At 37.9% G+C, this 17,211-nt stretch overlaps 2 protein-coding genes across 2 annotated transcripts; both read left to right on the forward strand.

Moving 5' to 3' along the window:
* The first annotated feature begins 10,648 nt into the window (after positions 1–10,648).
* LOC108084392 (uncharacterized) lies at positions 10,649–11,867 on the forward strand. Its single transcript, XM_070285440.1, has 4 exons — positions 10,649–10,660; positions 11,264–11,419; positions 11,488–11,649; positions 11,712–11,867. The coding sequence occupies exons 1-4, from the start codon at positions 10,649–10,651 to the stop codon at positions 11,865–11,867; spliced, it is 486 nt and encodes a 161-aa protein (XP_070141541.1).
* A 1,760-nt stretch (positions 11,868–13,627) lies between these two features.
* LOC108084391 (uncharacterized) lies at positions 13,628–14,345 on the forward strand. The gene is made up of 4 exons (XM_017180584.1): positions 13,628–13,693; positions 13,747–13,902; positions 13,964–14,131; positions 14,190–14,345. The coding sequence occupies exons 1-4, from the start codon at positions 13,628–13,630 to the stop codon at positions 14,343–14,345; spliced, it is 546 nt and encodes a 181-aa protein (XP_017036073.1).
* Positions 14,346–17,211: the final 2,866 nt, after the last annotated feature.

Genomic DNA, 17,211 nt, shown 5'->3' on the forward strand with positions numbered 1-17,211 from the left:
GTAATGGGGGAGCGACGCTGCAGGGACAGACACGCAAAACGTTGGCCCGTTCAAATCCCAAAATTGGCAATTTATCCTTTATGAACTTACAAAATAGCCGCCGTTTATACCAAAACAAGTTAATTCGTCCGGGAGTCGGAGTCGAAGCTCGCAACTTGGAACTTGGGAGCAGTTTGCAGAAACAGAAACAGAAACCGAAGCAGAGACACACGAGATGTCTGAGCTAGAAAAGGCACAGAAAGAATTATTTAGGACCACCAACAATCACACTTTTTAATATTAATTTTTTTTAAATAATATTTTTAAAGGGAAATATGTATATAAAAAATTGTATTAAAGAAATGCTGGTCTTGATTACACATTTATGGTAACTCAACTTACTACAAAAAAATGTATTTACAAAGAATATATTGCTTATTTTCATAAGTTCTATTTACGAATTTTCTGTTCTTAGCCTTAAAATAAGATTATTAACTAGTCAGATTTATAAATTAAGCTATGAAAACTGCCTTTGATAGATAACTTGACCTGGAACTCCAAGCATAAATTATATAAAGCTAATAAATTATATAAAGCAATATTTAACTCTTGTTATTCTCCGTGCACCGACTATAGCTGCTGACGATGACGAAGGGCCGCCAGGAAAACAATGAAGCCAACACAGACGGACGGATTGCAGAGGGCCAGGTGAGGCAGCCTGGTTAGGAGTCAGAGGAGTCGGAGTAGGAACCTGGTAGCAGGAAAGAAGGGTTTAGGGGGGATGAAAAGGAAGCTGCGCAGGCGGCGGCGCATTAAAGGCCAAGCCGAAAATGCAACGCTCTTGTGGTTCCAAACCGAACCGATCCGATCCGAGTTGGAGCATGGCTTTAAATAGATGTGCCCAAGTTTAGACAATAAAGCCATAATTGTGCATAAGTGCGCTACACGGCGACTACGAAAAGGACGACTACTGTCTGGGGGAGACCAAAAGGACAAAGGGGACGAGGGCCCAAAATTTGTTGAGGTTCCCACAGTCAACAAATAAAAGCTTAAATGATGCTACTTCATACTTAAAATAAATAAAGTTAATATTTATATAAGGGACCCAACCTAACCTAAGCCCACAAAAATACATAAATTTGAATAATAAATTAAGTTCTTAAAAAAAAGGCTTCAATTAGAATTCAAGAAGTAATAATTTCAGAACCCCCGCTTAGGCTTACTCCACATTTTGTGCTGCCACGAAATCCCTCTTTTGGGCGTCAAAATCAGTTGCTACTTTATGGACACCGCCTGGCTGAACTATCGTTCCTCCCGATCTTTATTTGCCATTATGCTCGACTGCACTTGGGACGGCATGTCATTTGCCGGGTCTGCAGAGGATTGGCTGAGACGGCTGAGGAGCAACTCCCATGGCGACCGCCTGGCTAATTGCACTCAAATCTGTTAAGGCAATTGGCAAGGCTGGCAGCTGATGATCGGAGCTGGCCGGGGCCAATCAGCGGCGGCGGCGACAGGTGCGCCAAAAAGGCAGGCTAGAACACGACATGTTCCCAGCAGCTACCAGCTGCCAGATCCCTGGCCAGACCCGAATCCGAGCCTCCAAGACGAGACCGGAGGCAGACACAACATGAAGCACATATGAAACACTCTGCACAGCCAGAGTCGCGGTTTCAGCTATGATAATGTATATTTTATGAGTTAATTTCCAGTGCTCCCTGCCTGCATCGTGGAGATCGCGTGTTGCCCACGGAGCCTTGATGCGACTGCTGCTTGTGTGCTGCTCCTCCGTGTGCCGCCCTTCCAGCTGGGATCCCATCCCAGCCCAGCCGTGCGCTCATCACGCTTCACAAGTTCGCAGCTTGTGCGGAGGCCCCAGAGCCCGGCTCATAATTCTCAGGCCGCCTAACAAGATTTGTCTGTGTGTGTGTGTGTGTAAGTGAGGAGAGTGGCGGCAGTTCCCATCTCCCAAAGCCTCCTCCAGGTCCCATCTCCTCTCAGCCACTCTGCGGCGGCTTTGTTGCGGTCTGTTTTCGGTTTGTCTGGCCATTTCGCCTCGCTTTCGGCTCAACATCAACTCCAAGTCCAAGTCCAACTCCAACTCCAACTGCGAATGCAACTCCAAGCGATTCCGATTGCGACTCCTCCAATTCGCACTTTGGTTAAATTAGTTGCGGTCTGGGAAGTTTGGCCACCATAATTTCCCGTGGCGTTTGCCGACCCGACAAACTTCACCAGCCACTCCACTTAACAAGCCGACAGACGCCGCACTTACTGCTGTTGCGACTTGCTGCTGCCGCTGCCGCTGCTGCTGCTGCTGCTGCTGCTGCTGCTGCTGCTGCTGCTGCGACTGTTGCTGCTGCCAAGTGTGTGACCGAGAGCGCTGATTGAAGCCGCCTGCATCAACGCCATCTCCATCGCCATCTCAGATCTTCATCGCTGCACAGTGGGCCAAGTTAAGTTGGCACATGATAAAATTTGGTAATTATAATATCCTTATTTTACTTATACAAATAAAACAATAATTTACAAAGAAAAATATATTAAAACTCCTAAAAAACTTGTAAAAGAAAAAAGGAAATAAAGAAAACTCTTTCTATAAACTAAAACTCACACCTCAAGCCTTTTTTTATTATTTTTTTTATTTATTTGAAGATATTCTTCCTAACGCTACAAGTACAAAATACTTATAAGTTAATGGGCTATTTATTATTAAAACCAATTAATTTATTAATATTTTTTTATATATACATTTTTGTGAAATTGTTTTACACAATTTAAAAACTTAAAATCATAGATACTTTTTAATCATAGATATTTTTAAAATATTACCACAAAATTTAAACAAGTTTATCTCTTATTAAAAAATATTTAGTAATTCATATTCATATTCATGCATATTGAAAACTAAATTATGATAAGAGGTCCTCAAAAAGAGGTAACAACAAAGAAACTTGTGCAATTTAAAACCTTTAGAGTCCTTAATTTTTTACTTATTTTTCTATATGTATATATATATTTTAATGTGTATATATTATTATATTACATTATTATAAATACATTATTATCTATTTTTTGTAAGTTTTGGCTTGCTTTTGCCCATTGTGCACTGCTGTTGTAGCCGTAGCAGTTGTTGTTGCTGTTGCGCCTTGGTGTTGGTGCTGCTGCTGTTGCCGCCTTCTGCTCACGTTTCGCCGGCCCCGAAATTGCAGCAGCTAAAGGATTAACCTCAAATTTCTGCTGGCGGTGTTTGGCTTTCAACGCTTAATTGGTTGTGAAATCATCATTATCACATGGACGACGCGACGATGGCGTTGGCGTTGGCCGTGTTTGCCGCTCATCTCATCTCGCCCCATGCCCATCCTCTATCCGCATCTCGATCTCAAGATCCCGATCTCGATCTCGAAGATGTTGTTGCTGCTGATGATTGTTTATTAAGCAGCGCCAGCGAGCTGCGTGTCCTGCCATCTGTCCAGCCCCCAAGACCCGACTCCGACTCCGACTCCGACTCCAGATCGGATCGGATCGCTCCAGACCTGGCCATATAATTTGCGCATGATTCATTTATGATTGAGAGCTGACTTCGACTTGTTTATACAAAACCCGTCAGCATCAGTCGGCATCAGATGCGATGTCTATCCGAGCAGCAGCAGCAGCAGCAGCAGCGGCAAATTATAGGCCAAGACCACCAAAGCGTTAACTGAAATATTTAGCGAGTTTGTTTCTTTGATTTCCAGGAAGCCTCTCGGGCCCAGTCAAATGAGCGCCGCTGCTCTTTAATTAAGCTCCTCGGCACCGACCTGCCTTTGGCCGCCAGCAGGAAGTGCATTTATTTCATTCCACCCCCCAGCCCAGCGTTCCAAAAACGAGAAAATAAACTGAACAAAAATGCGAGAAGTACAACTGAAATGCCCGGCAAGATCAGCGAAGCGTTGACATGAGTTCACCTTTTGGGCCGCTGCTCCTGACGCCCTCACCCACAAAAATACACCGAGAATTAAGTTAAATTAAGTTTTGCATAAGATTAAAATTTCTAGGAAAACTTTTAGGCAAATTATGTGATGTTCTTGGAATATTTTCAAAGAATTTCGGAAAGAAATTGAAATCATATTCAGCAAGTTTTAGGGTAATAAAATGTTTAACTTTAAAACGTCCTTTATATTTAGTAGACTTTTAAGTAAAGTGCCAAAAGAGTCGTATACAATTACATTATTAACTAAATTTATTAATTATATATTTTAATTCCAACTATAATTATATCCTATATTCGCATTACTTTTAAAATAAGCTAGGAACTTATTTAATATAAAAACTAGTTGATATATTTTAGCATAAATAAATATTAAATACATATTTATGGCTACCGAAAGCTTAGTTGTTTATAAAAGAAACAAACCTTTTAATCATATCTCTCGATAAATATTTCTTATAACAAATTCAAACAATTTAAATCACGATTATGTTATGTTTTGGTTAAGTTTTAAACATATTTAAAGTATCATATAACCATATCTAATCTTAATTTAAATTTACCATTTAATTTCTTTCTGTGCACACATACACTTAAATATCTTGCCGGCATGCCAATCGCCAAATCGTAATAAAAGACACAACAGGAGGGTTGCCAAAAATGGTACACTCCGTTCTGCGATCTGCGATTTTCCCCCAAAAAGCAATAGCCACAACTGCAACATCTTCGACGACAGCGGCTGCCCAACATTAATCATAAATTACCAGGTCGTTGAGTTGGCCAAAAGGGTGGAGCGGCGGCTGAAGTGGAGGTGGAGCTGCTGGGGGGCAGAGGGAAGACGCCCCAACGTGTGGCGAGGTGTTCGCTGTGCGCGTTTATAAATTTTGCCAAGCGCCAGGCCAACTCGAGACCAGGCAGAGGAGAGCAAACGACGACGACGACGACGACTGACTCTGGCCAAAAGAAATGATCATCTTCATCATTGCCGACCGACCCGGCCGGGCCACGTACTAAAAAATGTGAGATATGGCGGCAGCAGGCCAAGGTTATAATTGGCCCAAAGCGGCCAAATGCGGCTAACAAACGAGAGGGGCACAGCTCGTAAAGCAGAAGACGACGACGGCACCGTCTTAGCCAAGATGAGGGCCAGGATGCAACCGGGCGACCTGTGGGCAGCCCACAGTGATGCGCACGTGCTTAACCTCTGACTTTGTTTTCGACCATCATCATCAGGCTCAGCTCCTATATCTTCTTCTGCCTCACCTCTGGCCCAGCTACGTCGGCGGCGGCAGCTTCTTCAAGTCAGAGGAGCCGTTTTGGAGGAGCTGCTGCCGTAGTAGCCTGGCGATTAGCCGCGGATCGTTGTTTACTGGGAACCGAGCGCGGAGGCCGTGAGAGGTTGTTTATGGCCCGCCCAGGCAACGCCCCCTTGGCTGGGAACCGAAAGGAGGAGTATAACTTGCAGACTTTGGTTAAGTCCAGGGTTAAAGGCGAAGGGCCTGGGCGGGCGGGGAAGGTTATGGGTTCATTACACATATGGACAGGCTGATTATTTGACTAATTGTTAAGGCAGAGAAAGAACTTTGAATATAAACATTTGAAGTATTTAAAAAATAATAATTAGTAACTAAAGGAATATAAATTTCATCATTTAGTAAAGTAAATGTGTTTTCTTAATACTCCTTAAGTAAATTTTATGAATCCACAGATGTTAGTCATTATTACCATGCAATAATTGCATATTTATCCACTTGACTGAACCGAAATAATTGATTACTTCAGTAATAACTTAATCAATTTTCCTTGCATGCCAATGAAGTAACTAACTTGCATAACTTCCATATTTAAATTTATTTGAAGAGGATTTTCCAAGTCAGTGAACTTCAATGCAAAGTCACAATAGAAAGGAAAGGAGACTCGCCCACGCAACTCCTCCAAGAAGGACATTCTCTGGCGCATCTAGACAATGCAATCTATTTTGTGATCCGCTGACAGGCATTTGTAATGCGAAGGAGTGGCGTTCATGGCGCAGTGACCAGTGGCCACCAGCCAGGACTTGCAGGACAATCGCCGCCGCCTGGCTGGCTCCGAGCCAAAGCGAATTTACTGCATTTTGAGGACAGCTCGTAAAAAGAGGAAATGTGGCCGCTTTAATTGCGCCACAAACTGCGTTGGGAAATTCAATTTGCCAACAAAAAAAAAAGGATAAAAAGGAAATAAAAGAAAGGCAACATTTTCAATCTGTTCGTTTCATAAATACGCAAATTTGCCCATTGAGGCGGATGCAAATATTTTGTCAAGACACTTCCATTTAGCATAGGCAAAGTGCACAGAAAAAATCAGAGAAACTGTCGCAAGGACAGCGTTATCCCTCCCAACACCATCATCAGCATAATCATCATCATCAACATCATCGTCATCATAGTTTTCAGCTAGGATTGCACTTGTGCTAGTGCCTGTGCATTTTTGTAGCCGACTTACAGGAATCGCGGCGCCAAAAACTACTAAAAATAAAGTTTGCATTTTGTCTATTTGTTTCCTGTCGCCTTGCCTCAGTCCCCTTGGTCCCTTTGCAACGACTTTTCCGCTTTCCCGCGAGCAGTATAAACCCAGAAATTGTCATAAAGACAGGTTGACAAGAGCGGCAAGTAAGAGCTGGAGATGGAAATAATGTTTTTTTTTTTTGTGGCTTGGTTAACTCTTTGAAATTTAGCAAACTAAATAGTAAACAATTTTTATAGAAAACAGTCCAGATGGAAATATGACTGATATCAAAAATATATTTTATTATAGATTTATTTTTATAACATTTGGTTTAATATAAAACACAAAAAAAAATATAAATATAAAATATAAATATATATAATAAAATAAAAATTAATAAAAAACAAACTGAAAACAAAAAATTCAGCTCAATCATTAGGTGAAATAAAGAAAATATATACAATATTTTGACTACAAATTATTTTATTTTGTAGTAATTCTTAAATTTTTAAAATTTAAATTGTATCAATAAATTTCTTTATAGTTTTGTTATACCCTTGCAGGGTATTATAATTTATTTACTTTTTGGTGCTGTTAAATGGGCTGTAATATAAAATATTCTAAAATAAATAAATTGGAAAACAAGACTCTCCGAACTTAAAGAAAAGATGAAAAAAAAATCTATTTTTTGGTTTTTAAAATCTACGTTTTATTCTCCCAGTGTAAATAAAGAATGTGAACTCCACAGTAGCGCCCCTGCCGTCTCAAATGCCAAGTAGCTCGTGCAACAGCGTTGCCAGACTTTTCGGTCCGAGCTACCAGCGCTGCCAGACGCTAGAATTTTGTTCGCGAGTTGCGACAAAACACTGCTTGATCGAACTGCTTACTTTTTCTCTTTTCTTCATGAAGTGTCCCCCCCCCCACCGGCCATTTAGGGGAGCTCCTGTAGGCGAAACAGCAGTTCCTGGCAGAGATCACCTTCAAGGAGCTGGAGAATTCCCTGGACGAACGCAGGGAAAGGGAATTTAAGGCCACCTGTGATAACATATTCGAGGTACTGGACGAGCAAGGCCTGAACGCGGATAATTATGATCTCAAGCAGGAGCTGCTGGAGAAGCTGGATGTGCGGAATCTGAAAGCCACGGTCAAAGAGCAACTGGGTGAAGTCCCGGAGACATCGTGGTCAGAAGAAGAATGGGAAGAACAGCCAGCAGAGGATGTGAAATGTGACTCTATGTACCTGAGCCACCAGTTGAACTTATCCGATGCGGATGCCAGAGGAGCAGGAGTGCGAAAACACCGACTTGGGGTACAACTTGGGGCGCCTGAACTGCCTTATGAATGCCAGTGAGTCGCTTCTAAAGACCGAACCTGTTGAGATATTCGTTTCTGAACCGGAAACCGCAGGAGAAGAGAATCCACCTACAGCTGAAAGTGAGGTATATCCATTAAGCTCAGGGGAGAGTGGAGAAAGCCTAGTGCCTAGTGTAGAACCAAAAGTAAAATCCAAACTAGACGATTTGGAGATCGATTTGGATGATTTTCTGGAGACAATGGATGAGGAAATCAAGTTGACCCAACAAAAGAAGGAGGCGGAGGTGCTTAGTCAAGAGGAGCTGAAGGATTTCCTAGAACCCATAGCTAAAGAACTGGAGCTAATGGACCACTATAATGCCCCGCAGTCGTCCATTACTGAAGCGAAAGAGAACGAGCCGCTTTTGTTAAAATAAAAGCAAAATTTTTGGAAAATTTCACAAGTTGTCGAGCGAAAGGGAACTTTCCTATGGTTTATGGCTAAGCAGCTCTTCAGGGAATCCTTAAAGCCCATAACGTTACTGTAGTACCGTCAATTTGTCCAATTTTTAAATAGTTTGAAGTGATTTTGTAAATGTTATAAACTTAAAAAAAGGATGTCATTCATTGCTTGCTTCTTCAAAATTGTTTTGTAAGTATAATAGTTGAAGAAAGCTGTATTTAAAAAATATACAAATTGATAAGCACCTAACAAGGTAAAAAAAAAACCATACAAATAAAAATAAATAAAAACTATACGGTTGCCTTCACAAATTGTCTCGCTGCTCTGTTAAAATCCATCTGAAACTCAAGATTTTGGGCCACCAAACTTGTAAATCCTTTACGGATGCAATTTGGAATTAATTATGTCCACCAACTTGACCAACAATCGGAGTTTGCGGAATGGCAAAGCCAGAGCTTCGGGCCCAGCTTATGCTGAGGTTACAAATTCTCATATGTCGCCGCACACAGGACATAGGACACAGGACAGGGCGAACTGATGGACACTTCGGGCCGGGGGATTGACGCAGCGTTAAGACAAGAGCATTTAACGCTTCAGCACGTTTCCAATTCAATTTTCACAGCCGAGACAGGGAGGAGATGCGGGATGGCAGCGCCAAGGAAGCCGAGGCGTTGGAGCGTGCGAAAACTTAAGCAGACGCACCGAGCATGACAAACGAGGCTAAAAGGACAATGCCGGGAAAGGATGGCGATAATGAATGCCAACGGTAAGCGAATTATGGCCAAAAAAGCGGAAGCGCAGTGTTTAATGAAGATGCCTGCAGTAGCAGTGGCAGTGGCAGTGGCGACCGTGCAATAAATCAACAAATTACGCGTGCCAAAATGGGAGAAAAGGGCTGTCTATTGCTATTGTATCTGGCAGATACCGAGATATAAATGCACAGCGAAAAAAACGTATAAAGATTACAGAAGAGATGTTTAATTTAAGGCAATTTTGTAATTGTTTTTGGAATACTTTAGATGATGGAATAATATCCATGGAATATCTTAGTTTAGGTTTGGATTCATTTTTAAAAATGTATTGCGCTGGTATAGAAAATTGAATAAATTATTAATTAATTTCATAAAAACTTAACTAAAATATGATTTAATTAAGTTAAATTTATGTTTCACAGTTTATAGAATTTAATATCGAAAAATTCTCTATCAATTTCGAACTTGTCTATAACTTTTAAGCAATTTTACACCAAATATCACCTTCGTACGCAGTAAAAAAAGTTATATCTCATGGATGTCTATAATTAATGTTAAGATCATAAACGTTTAATTAATAATCTTAAAATCTTAAATAAATGAGAAATATCTTAAATATAGCTGTATTAAATATTATAATAATAGTATAAAATGAGTATTTATAATACACAAAATAATCTATTTTAAATCTAAAACAAATAAATGTACATATTACTTCCCCAATTTTGGCTCTATGTATCTCTCTTACCCATCTACCCTTCCCCGCCAATCTCGGCCATATTTGTGCGCAGAAACAATAAGTGAACCGCTTAAAAATGCATAAATCAAGGCGCAAAACGCAGCCAAGGGAACTGAAACAAAGGCAGGCGAGCAGCAACTGTCAAAATGATAATCGCCAACAACTGTTGAGACTGTCTTGGCCTTATGACAAATGTTGTCGACGAAGAGGGTGGCCCGGCACTCACCACTTACTATATCCATTGTATTCTTCGCACCCAATCATAATCAATGTACGGCGACAAGTCCGAAAAACACATTTTACTTATTAGTTACAGCCTTTCAAAAAGAGAGAGAGAGAGGGGAAGGGGAAGCAAACACACCATAATGGATCAGGGCAGAACTGAACGATTCCAAGCCATCTATCTACTTTTGGCGGCAAGTGTTGGCAGCCAAGAAGGGTTAGTTTTAAAGCTGGTCAACATTTTAGTTTTTTTGGAAATGATTTTTAATTTATTTTATTTATTTTGTATTTTATTTCCTTATATATATTTTAATCAGAAGTTTCTAATGAAATTAAGGAGTCATTTACTTATTTATTATAATTTTATATATATTATATATTTATAAATGTTTTATTTTCGACTCAAACATTAATTAAGCTCAATTACCCAATTTATTTTTGGCTTAGTTATGATCGATTTCAAACTTTAAGCATATACATATAAACTATAATATAGCTTTCTTCCTTGTTTCAATATAATTTCCCCTTAAATTTAGAGACTAAAAGGACGAATTCACATCACTGTCGGCGTGTCATCCCGGTCATAATCATAAAAACAAATGCAAAACGCAAAAGCCAAAATCCGGAAACGACATTCCCCCAATTGTGAGTGTGGATGGATTGTCAACCCCTTAATCCACTTGTTTCCCAAGCTCATAATCCTCTCTTTGACTGATGCCCCTCTGCCCATTATCATAATCATATTGATGGTGGTAGTGGTGGGTGGCTCAGGGTCGTCCAGCTGACCATTTGTGGATATAATTTTCGATATGTTATTGAGTATTTTGCCAGGGACTCAGAGCTGGCAATCGGATTATCAGCGGGACGATTGAAATCAGTCATGGTGATTAATCTTTGGCAAAGTAAACAATAATAGTGAAAGTCATAATAGCAATACAAAGCATTAGAGTTCTTAAAAGGAAGAAGAACTCTCAAACGATCAGCATTAATTTAAGAAATTATTATAAATATATCTTGTAATTAACACTAAAAACAAGCTCAATAAAAACATATTAGTTGATTATATTCTACATAATTTTATTTTCTATATTATTATTAAAAGGCACTGAAGCGTATTAAAAGCTGGTTTTCAAATAACATATCTTTACAAGCGATCGTTAATGCTTACAAACAATGTAGAGAGAAATATTCTCAAATATTACAGCACTTTCAAAACCCAGTTTAGTTTTGTCGAAACCATTTAAAATGCCGCTTTCATTTAGGCTGTGTTATCTTTGTTACCTCTTATTTCTTCTATCTTTTACCCCAGAAGTAAGTAGTAATCACAAGAAAAATCTATTAATTCCAAATTATTATTTTAGATAAGCGCCAAGTTCGAGTTTACGAACGTTAAATGTGTGCCGTATGACCTAAAGTTTAACGATTTTGAACATTGCTATTTGAAATCGGTAAATCGAACCTACAAATATGTGTCCTTAAAATGCAGACTGTTTCAAACTCCAGTCACCAAAGTCAGGGTAAGAAACAACTTAAAAATGTTCTATATATACCAAAAACTTAAGATTGCATCTTCTTTTAGTTCAAGTTATCTTTGTTTAAACGATTTAATGGCTATAGACCCTTCATGTATAATGTGTCGGTGGATGTCTGCAAGTTCCAATTAAATCGGAATGTGAACCCTATAATGAAATTCTTTTATGACGTCGTTGCGCCTTATTCGAATATTAATCACACGTGTCCCTTCAATGTAAGTTTAAGAGTTCAAAAATTAAATTTTTTACTTTAATAATAATTTTCTTTTGCTTTCAGGAGGATCTTGTATTTGAAAAGTTGCCGATTGACTTTCTAAATCATCGGTTCACTGATGTTCTTCCCTTTCCCGAAGGCGATTACCTGGTGGAAACCAACTGGATAGCCTACGATATTACAAGAGCCGTAGTTAAATTCTATGGAACCCTTTCATAGATTTTAGGTAAATCACTATTGTTGTTGCGAAAATGTATGTTTAATTATTTTATAATGATTTTCTTGATTACCTAGGAAAATATAGAAAAATACAAGCAATAAAAGAAATAATGTGTTATTATTATGCTTAGTAAAACTTCGTTGGGATTTGGGCTTGAGGCTAGTTTTTAAATTGTGACTAAAATATATATAAGCAAAATTCTACTAACTTCTAACTTCTTCTAATTCACACATTACTTAAATACAACAGATTTTTAGCTTTTTAATTCATTCGAATCTCATCAAGAGTATCATTTTTGGTAATATCCTTACCTCAATATTCACCATTTTTACTCTTCTGCAAATATTCCAATACTACATACGCTCGTCCGTGACTATCAAATGTTTTTAGGTACTTAATAAGTTGTGTATCCGTTCAATTAATCTATAAATGTTCATAAATCAAAAACACATTTAGACCAAATGTATGTAAATTAAAACCCACTTAATTCCCTGCTCAGTAGAGTCGAAGTATTGCGAAATGTTGCCTTTCCGTAAAATAAATTTGTTTGTTCAACTCATCCTGGTTCTACATTTAGCGAAAGATGTATGTATGTCTCGAAACAATAAAAATATATACTAAATATATTAATCCTGCAGATATCATCTAAATTTGAGTTCACGAACATCAAATGTGAAACTTTCTATCCGACATTTAATGACTTTGAATATTGCTTCATAAAATCGGTCAACCGGACCTATAAGTATGCGTCACTGAAAGCCAGGCTGCATCAAACTCCCATAACTAGGATCAAGGTAGGAACTAAATTTGAACTGTACTATATATTCTGAACTCTTAGATATCTTCGTTCTTCAGTTTCATATGGCGATTTACCAACGACTTGGTGGATATAGACCCTTCCTGTACAATATAACAATCGATGCCTGCAAATTCCAGAGAAATCGGAAAAGATACCCTGTTGTGAAATTCTTTTTCGATACAGTTGTACCCTATACGAACATTAATCATACGTGCCCTTATAGTGTAAGTTTACTTTTGCTTTCTTTAACGTAACTTCAAATTTTTTATTCGGTTTTTTAGCACGATATTATAGTTGATAAGATGCCTATCGATTTTATCGATCATCGTTTCACAGATATCCTGCCTTTTCCCAAAGATGATTACATGTGAGAATCAAACTGGATTGCCTATGATATCAATCGAGCAGTTGTCAAATTCTATGGAACACTTTCATAAAATTAAAATAAATTGCTCCTGTTTTTGTAAACGTGGTATAATAATTAATGGAGGCTATCTTGATTAGCTTGGAAAATATACAATAATAAAAGCAAAAAAAAAATAATATCGGCCATGGAATCGGCTTAGTAAATCTTCGTTGGGATTACAAATTGTGACTGAATAAAGGATGAACAACAATTTTATCAACGTCATTACAATTTAAACGTTCTGTAAAATTATCAAATTTCTTTATGCCAATTAATTTTTAGCTTTTGATTTCATTCACTCACACAATATCAACTATTTTCACTCTTCCATTATTATTACAAAACATCCAAGAGGTACACATTGCCATTTAAGTTTATAAACTCTAAATTCAGCAACGCTCGTCCGTGACTATCACTTGTTTTTAAATACTTAATAACTTATTTATCCGTGCAATTAAAATATAAATGCTTAATTTTCTGAGAGACAGAGAAACTAGTATATATAAATAGAAGTCCACTTAATTCCCTGCTCAGTAGAGTCGAAGTATTGCGAAATGGTGCCTTTCCGTAAAATAAGTTTGTTTGTTCAACTCATCCTGGTTCTACATTTAGCGAAAGAAGTATGTATGTCTCGAAACAATTTAAATATATACTAAATATATTAATCCTGTAGATATCTGCTAAGTTCGAGTTTACAAACATCAAATGCGAAACTTTCAGTCCAACATTTAATGACTTTGAATACTGTTTCCTAAAATCGGTCAACCGGACCTATAAGTATGCGTCACTGAGAGCCAGACTGCATCAAGTTCCCATAACTAAGATCAAGGTAGGGACTAACTCTAAACTGTTCTACATATACTGAGTCCTTAAATAACTATCTATTTCAGGTTCATTTTGTGCTTTATCAACGACTTAATGGATACAAGCCGTTCCTGTACAACATGACAGTTGATGCCTGCAAATTCTTAAAAAATCGGAAACGATACCCTGTTGTGAAGTTCTTTTATGAAATAGTGGAAGCATATTCGAACATTAATCACACGTGTCCATACAGTGTAAGTTTACTTTGGCATTCCTTAACGAAAAATTAAAGTTTACATTTGCTTTTATTAGCATGATGTTATATTTGATAAGCTGCCGGCGAATTTTGTCAATCACCGTTTAACAGATATCCTCCCTGTACCCAAAGGCGATTACATGTTGGAAACAAACTGGATTGCTTATGATATTAATCGAGCAGTGATCAAATTCTATGGAACCCTTTCATAAATTTTTAATAAATCGCTCCTGCTTATGTGAACATGTGCGTTTAAATATTTTTTTAAGAATTTCTTGATTAGCTGGAAAAATATTAGGAAATAAAGGCAGTAAAAGTAATAAACTCTAATTATCGTTATTCCCCCGTGAAACTTCGTTGGCATTTTGAAATTGTGACTTATAGATCAACGACAACTTGTATTAACGTTGTTATAATTTTCACATTCTGTATAATTATCTAGTTATTTAAATACAACTAATTTTTGCCCTGGAATCGTGTCGTGTATTTGGTACTATTCTTACCACAATATTCACTATTTTCACCCTTCCATAAATACTCCAATAAATACTACAAAAAATGTATACATTGCCATATTTGTGCCTATATTATAAATTCTGATACACTCGTTCATGATTACCAAATGTTTTTAAGTACTTAAAACATTATTTATCCGAGCGATTAATCTATTAATGGTTATTATTCAGAGAGACATACAAACTGGTATATATAAAAACATACCACTATATTGCCAGATCAGTGCAGTTTAAGTCGTGCTAAATGTTGATTTTCCGTAAAATGTGCTTATTTGTTCCACTCATTGTGGTTCTACATTTAGCGGAAGAAGTATGTATGTCTCGAAACAATAAAAATATATACTAAATATATTAATCCTGCAGATATCTTCTATGTTCGAGTTTACGAACATCAAATGTGAAACTCTCCATCCAACATTTGTTGACTTTGAATATTGTTTCTTAAAATCGATCAACAGGACCTATAAGTATATGTCCGTAAAAGCCAGACTGCTTCAAAGTTTTACGAAATCAATTTTTTTCGGAGTAACAATAAATGAAAATCAGAACAATACTTCAGCTAATGCCTCAGGCGACCCACCCTTCTGCCTTAAATCTACACCAGGAGTTAGGGCCAAGACGCTGGCGAGAAGCAACCCCCCTCGGTACTCGGTCTCTATTAAAATATGCGCATATGTAATAAGTAAACCACTAAGCAGACACCGATGGACCACAACGACGACCAAAAACGAATCAACCACTTAACACCCAATTGAAAAGTGTGACCCAGTTTTAAAGGAAGATTTGGCAAGCGTTTAATGTAATTGCCAAAGTCCATTTGCGGCATCGGCATATCGACATATGAGGAATATTCGAATGTTTTGAAGGCAGCAGCAGCACATATGGGAGAATCGAATCCTACGTAATGGATGCCATAATTCCGCGCTAATGTTGCAAAAATGTGCAGAGCTGAAAGAGCAGCTCGCAGCAGCCCAGTGACAACAATGGAAACTAAGCTCATAAATTACCATGACAATGGAATTATACTCTCTAATCCACCCCGAAAAGTTATTGAACTCTCCAGCCAGCATCCAGCAGAAGCGTAAATCTTGCCAGCCTGTCATAAATTCAACTGTTTTCGCATTCGATTTCGGCTTTTAGCGAGGCGAAAAATAAAATAGAATAATATTTATCCGCGTGAGGCAATCGCAGAAAATGAAAAAGCAATTTTAATGCAATTAGCATCAGGAGGAATGCCAACCAAAAAGTGGTTACCATTTATTTTTCCTTCTTTTCTCTCTATATTTTTCACAATTATTTTTCGTTTAAGGCAGACTTTGCCGGAAAATGTAGAGTAAATTTATTCCGCATGATTAATTCAAGATTCGATTTTGGAAAATCAACAGCCAGGCGAACGAAAAATAAAGCTGAGCAAGTAAAATATTTGTTCAAGGTGTTTGCAGAACTTGCAGAAGCGCTGGCAAACGAAAAATCAACGAATCGAAGTCATTACATATGATAATGCAGGCAAACTAATGTAATGAAAATTCAATGAGCCCACGAGCCACATAAATTATTGAATTTTTATCGAAGCGAAGAGGAGCAGAGCTTAGCTTGAGAGTTGTAGAAAAATAGGTATTATTATTATTATGTTATGAAACATCTCTCAAAAAAGGTAAACTTGGATACTTTGGTCAATAAATCATTTCTAATAATATATAAGCATTTTTATAATATTTATTAATTTTTAGACATTTGTAATCTAAATATTGACTATAATTCACATTATAACTCTTCCTTAATAATGAATAGATTCAAATGAATCTGAAAACTTTAAAAAATTAACAAACTTCATCTATAACTTTAACTAAAACTTTAACTAATTGAAATGTAGTATCAGAAAATAAGAAATTCTTTATACTTTTGTATATCGTAAAGTCAAAAATCCTATAATTCATCATCTTTTATTGTTCATTCTATTTTAAACCAGAAATTAGAGATCACTAAAAAAGATATCCAAGGAATTTAGCTCATCTAAATGTAGATCTCACAAAAGATTCCTATCAAATTAATGGCATTTCATCCGCTCTGCCAACGAAATCCAAAAAGTAGATCCATCTAAAACGAAGTCAATTGGGAATTTCGCTACAACCGCAACTGATCGGAGCACGGATGCCTGGATACGGATGGGTATATGCCCGAAGGGACCAGCATATGCTGATGCCACATTAGATCGACAACTCACTTGTCAGTCTGTCCTACTTTATATGGCACCCCACCAGACCAGCCGGCGATGTTTATCGCTCTGGCGATGCACCAGTTCCAATCAGAGAGTCAAAGACCGAAAGGCACCCTAGGGATCAGGGGAAACTGGAAACTGGGAAAACTGGGTACTCCTCACTGGGAACCAGAGAACACCGGCTAGCATCCCGCGGAGCAGCGCATTTTCCCGCGCATATGTCAGCATTTTTTCAAATTGGAATCGAAAAACGCTGCACTAACAGCATTTTGTGGTTTTCAGCATAATTAAAGGCAGACGGAGAATGGAAGAAAGAACCCTCCTTTTTCGGCACCGCCCCGGACA

Source organism: Drosophila kikkawai, chromosome 3L (genome assembly GCF_030179895.1).
Source record: "Drosophila kikkawai strain 14028-0561.14 chromosome 3L, DkikHiC1v2, whole genome shotgun sequence".
Classification (NCBI taxonomy): Eukaryota; Metazoa; Arthropoda; class Insecta; order Diptera; family Drosophilidae; genus Drosophila; species Drosophila kikkawai.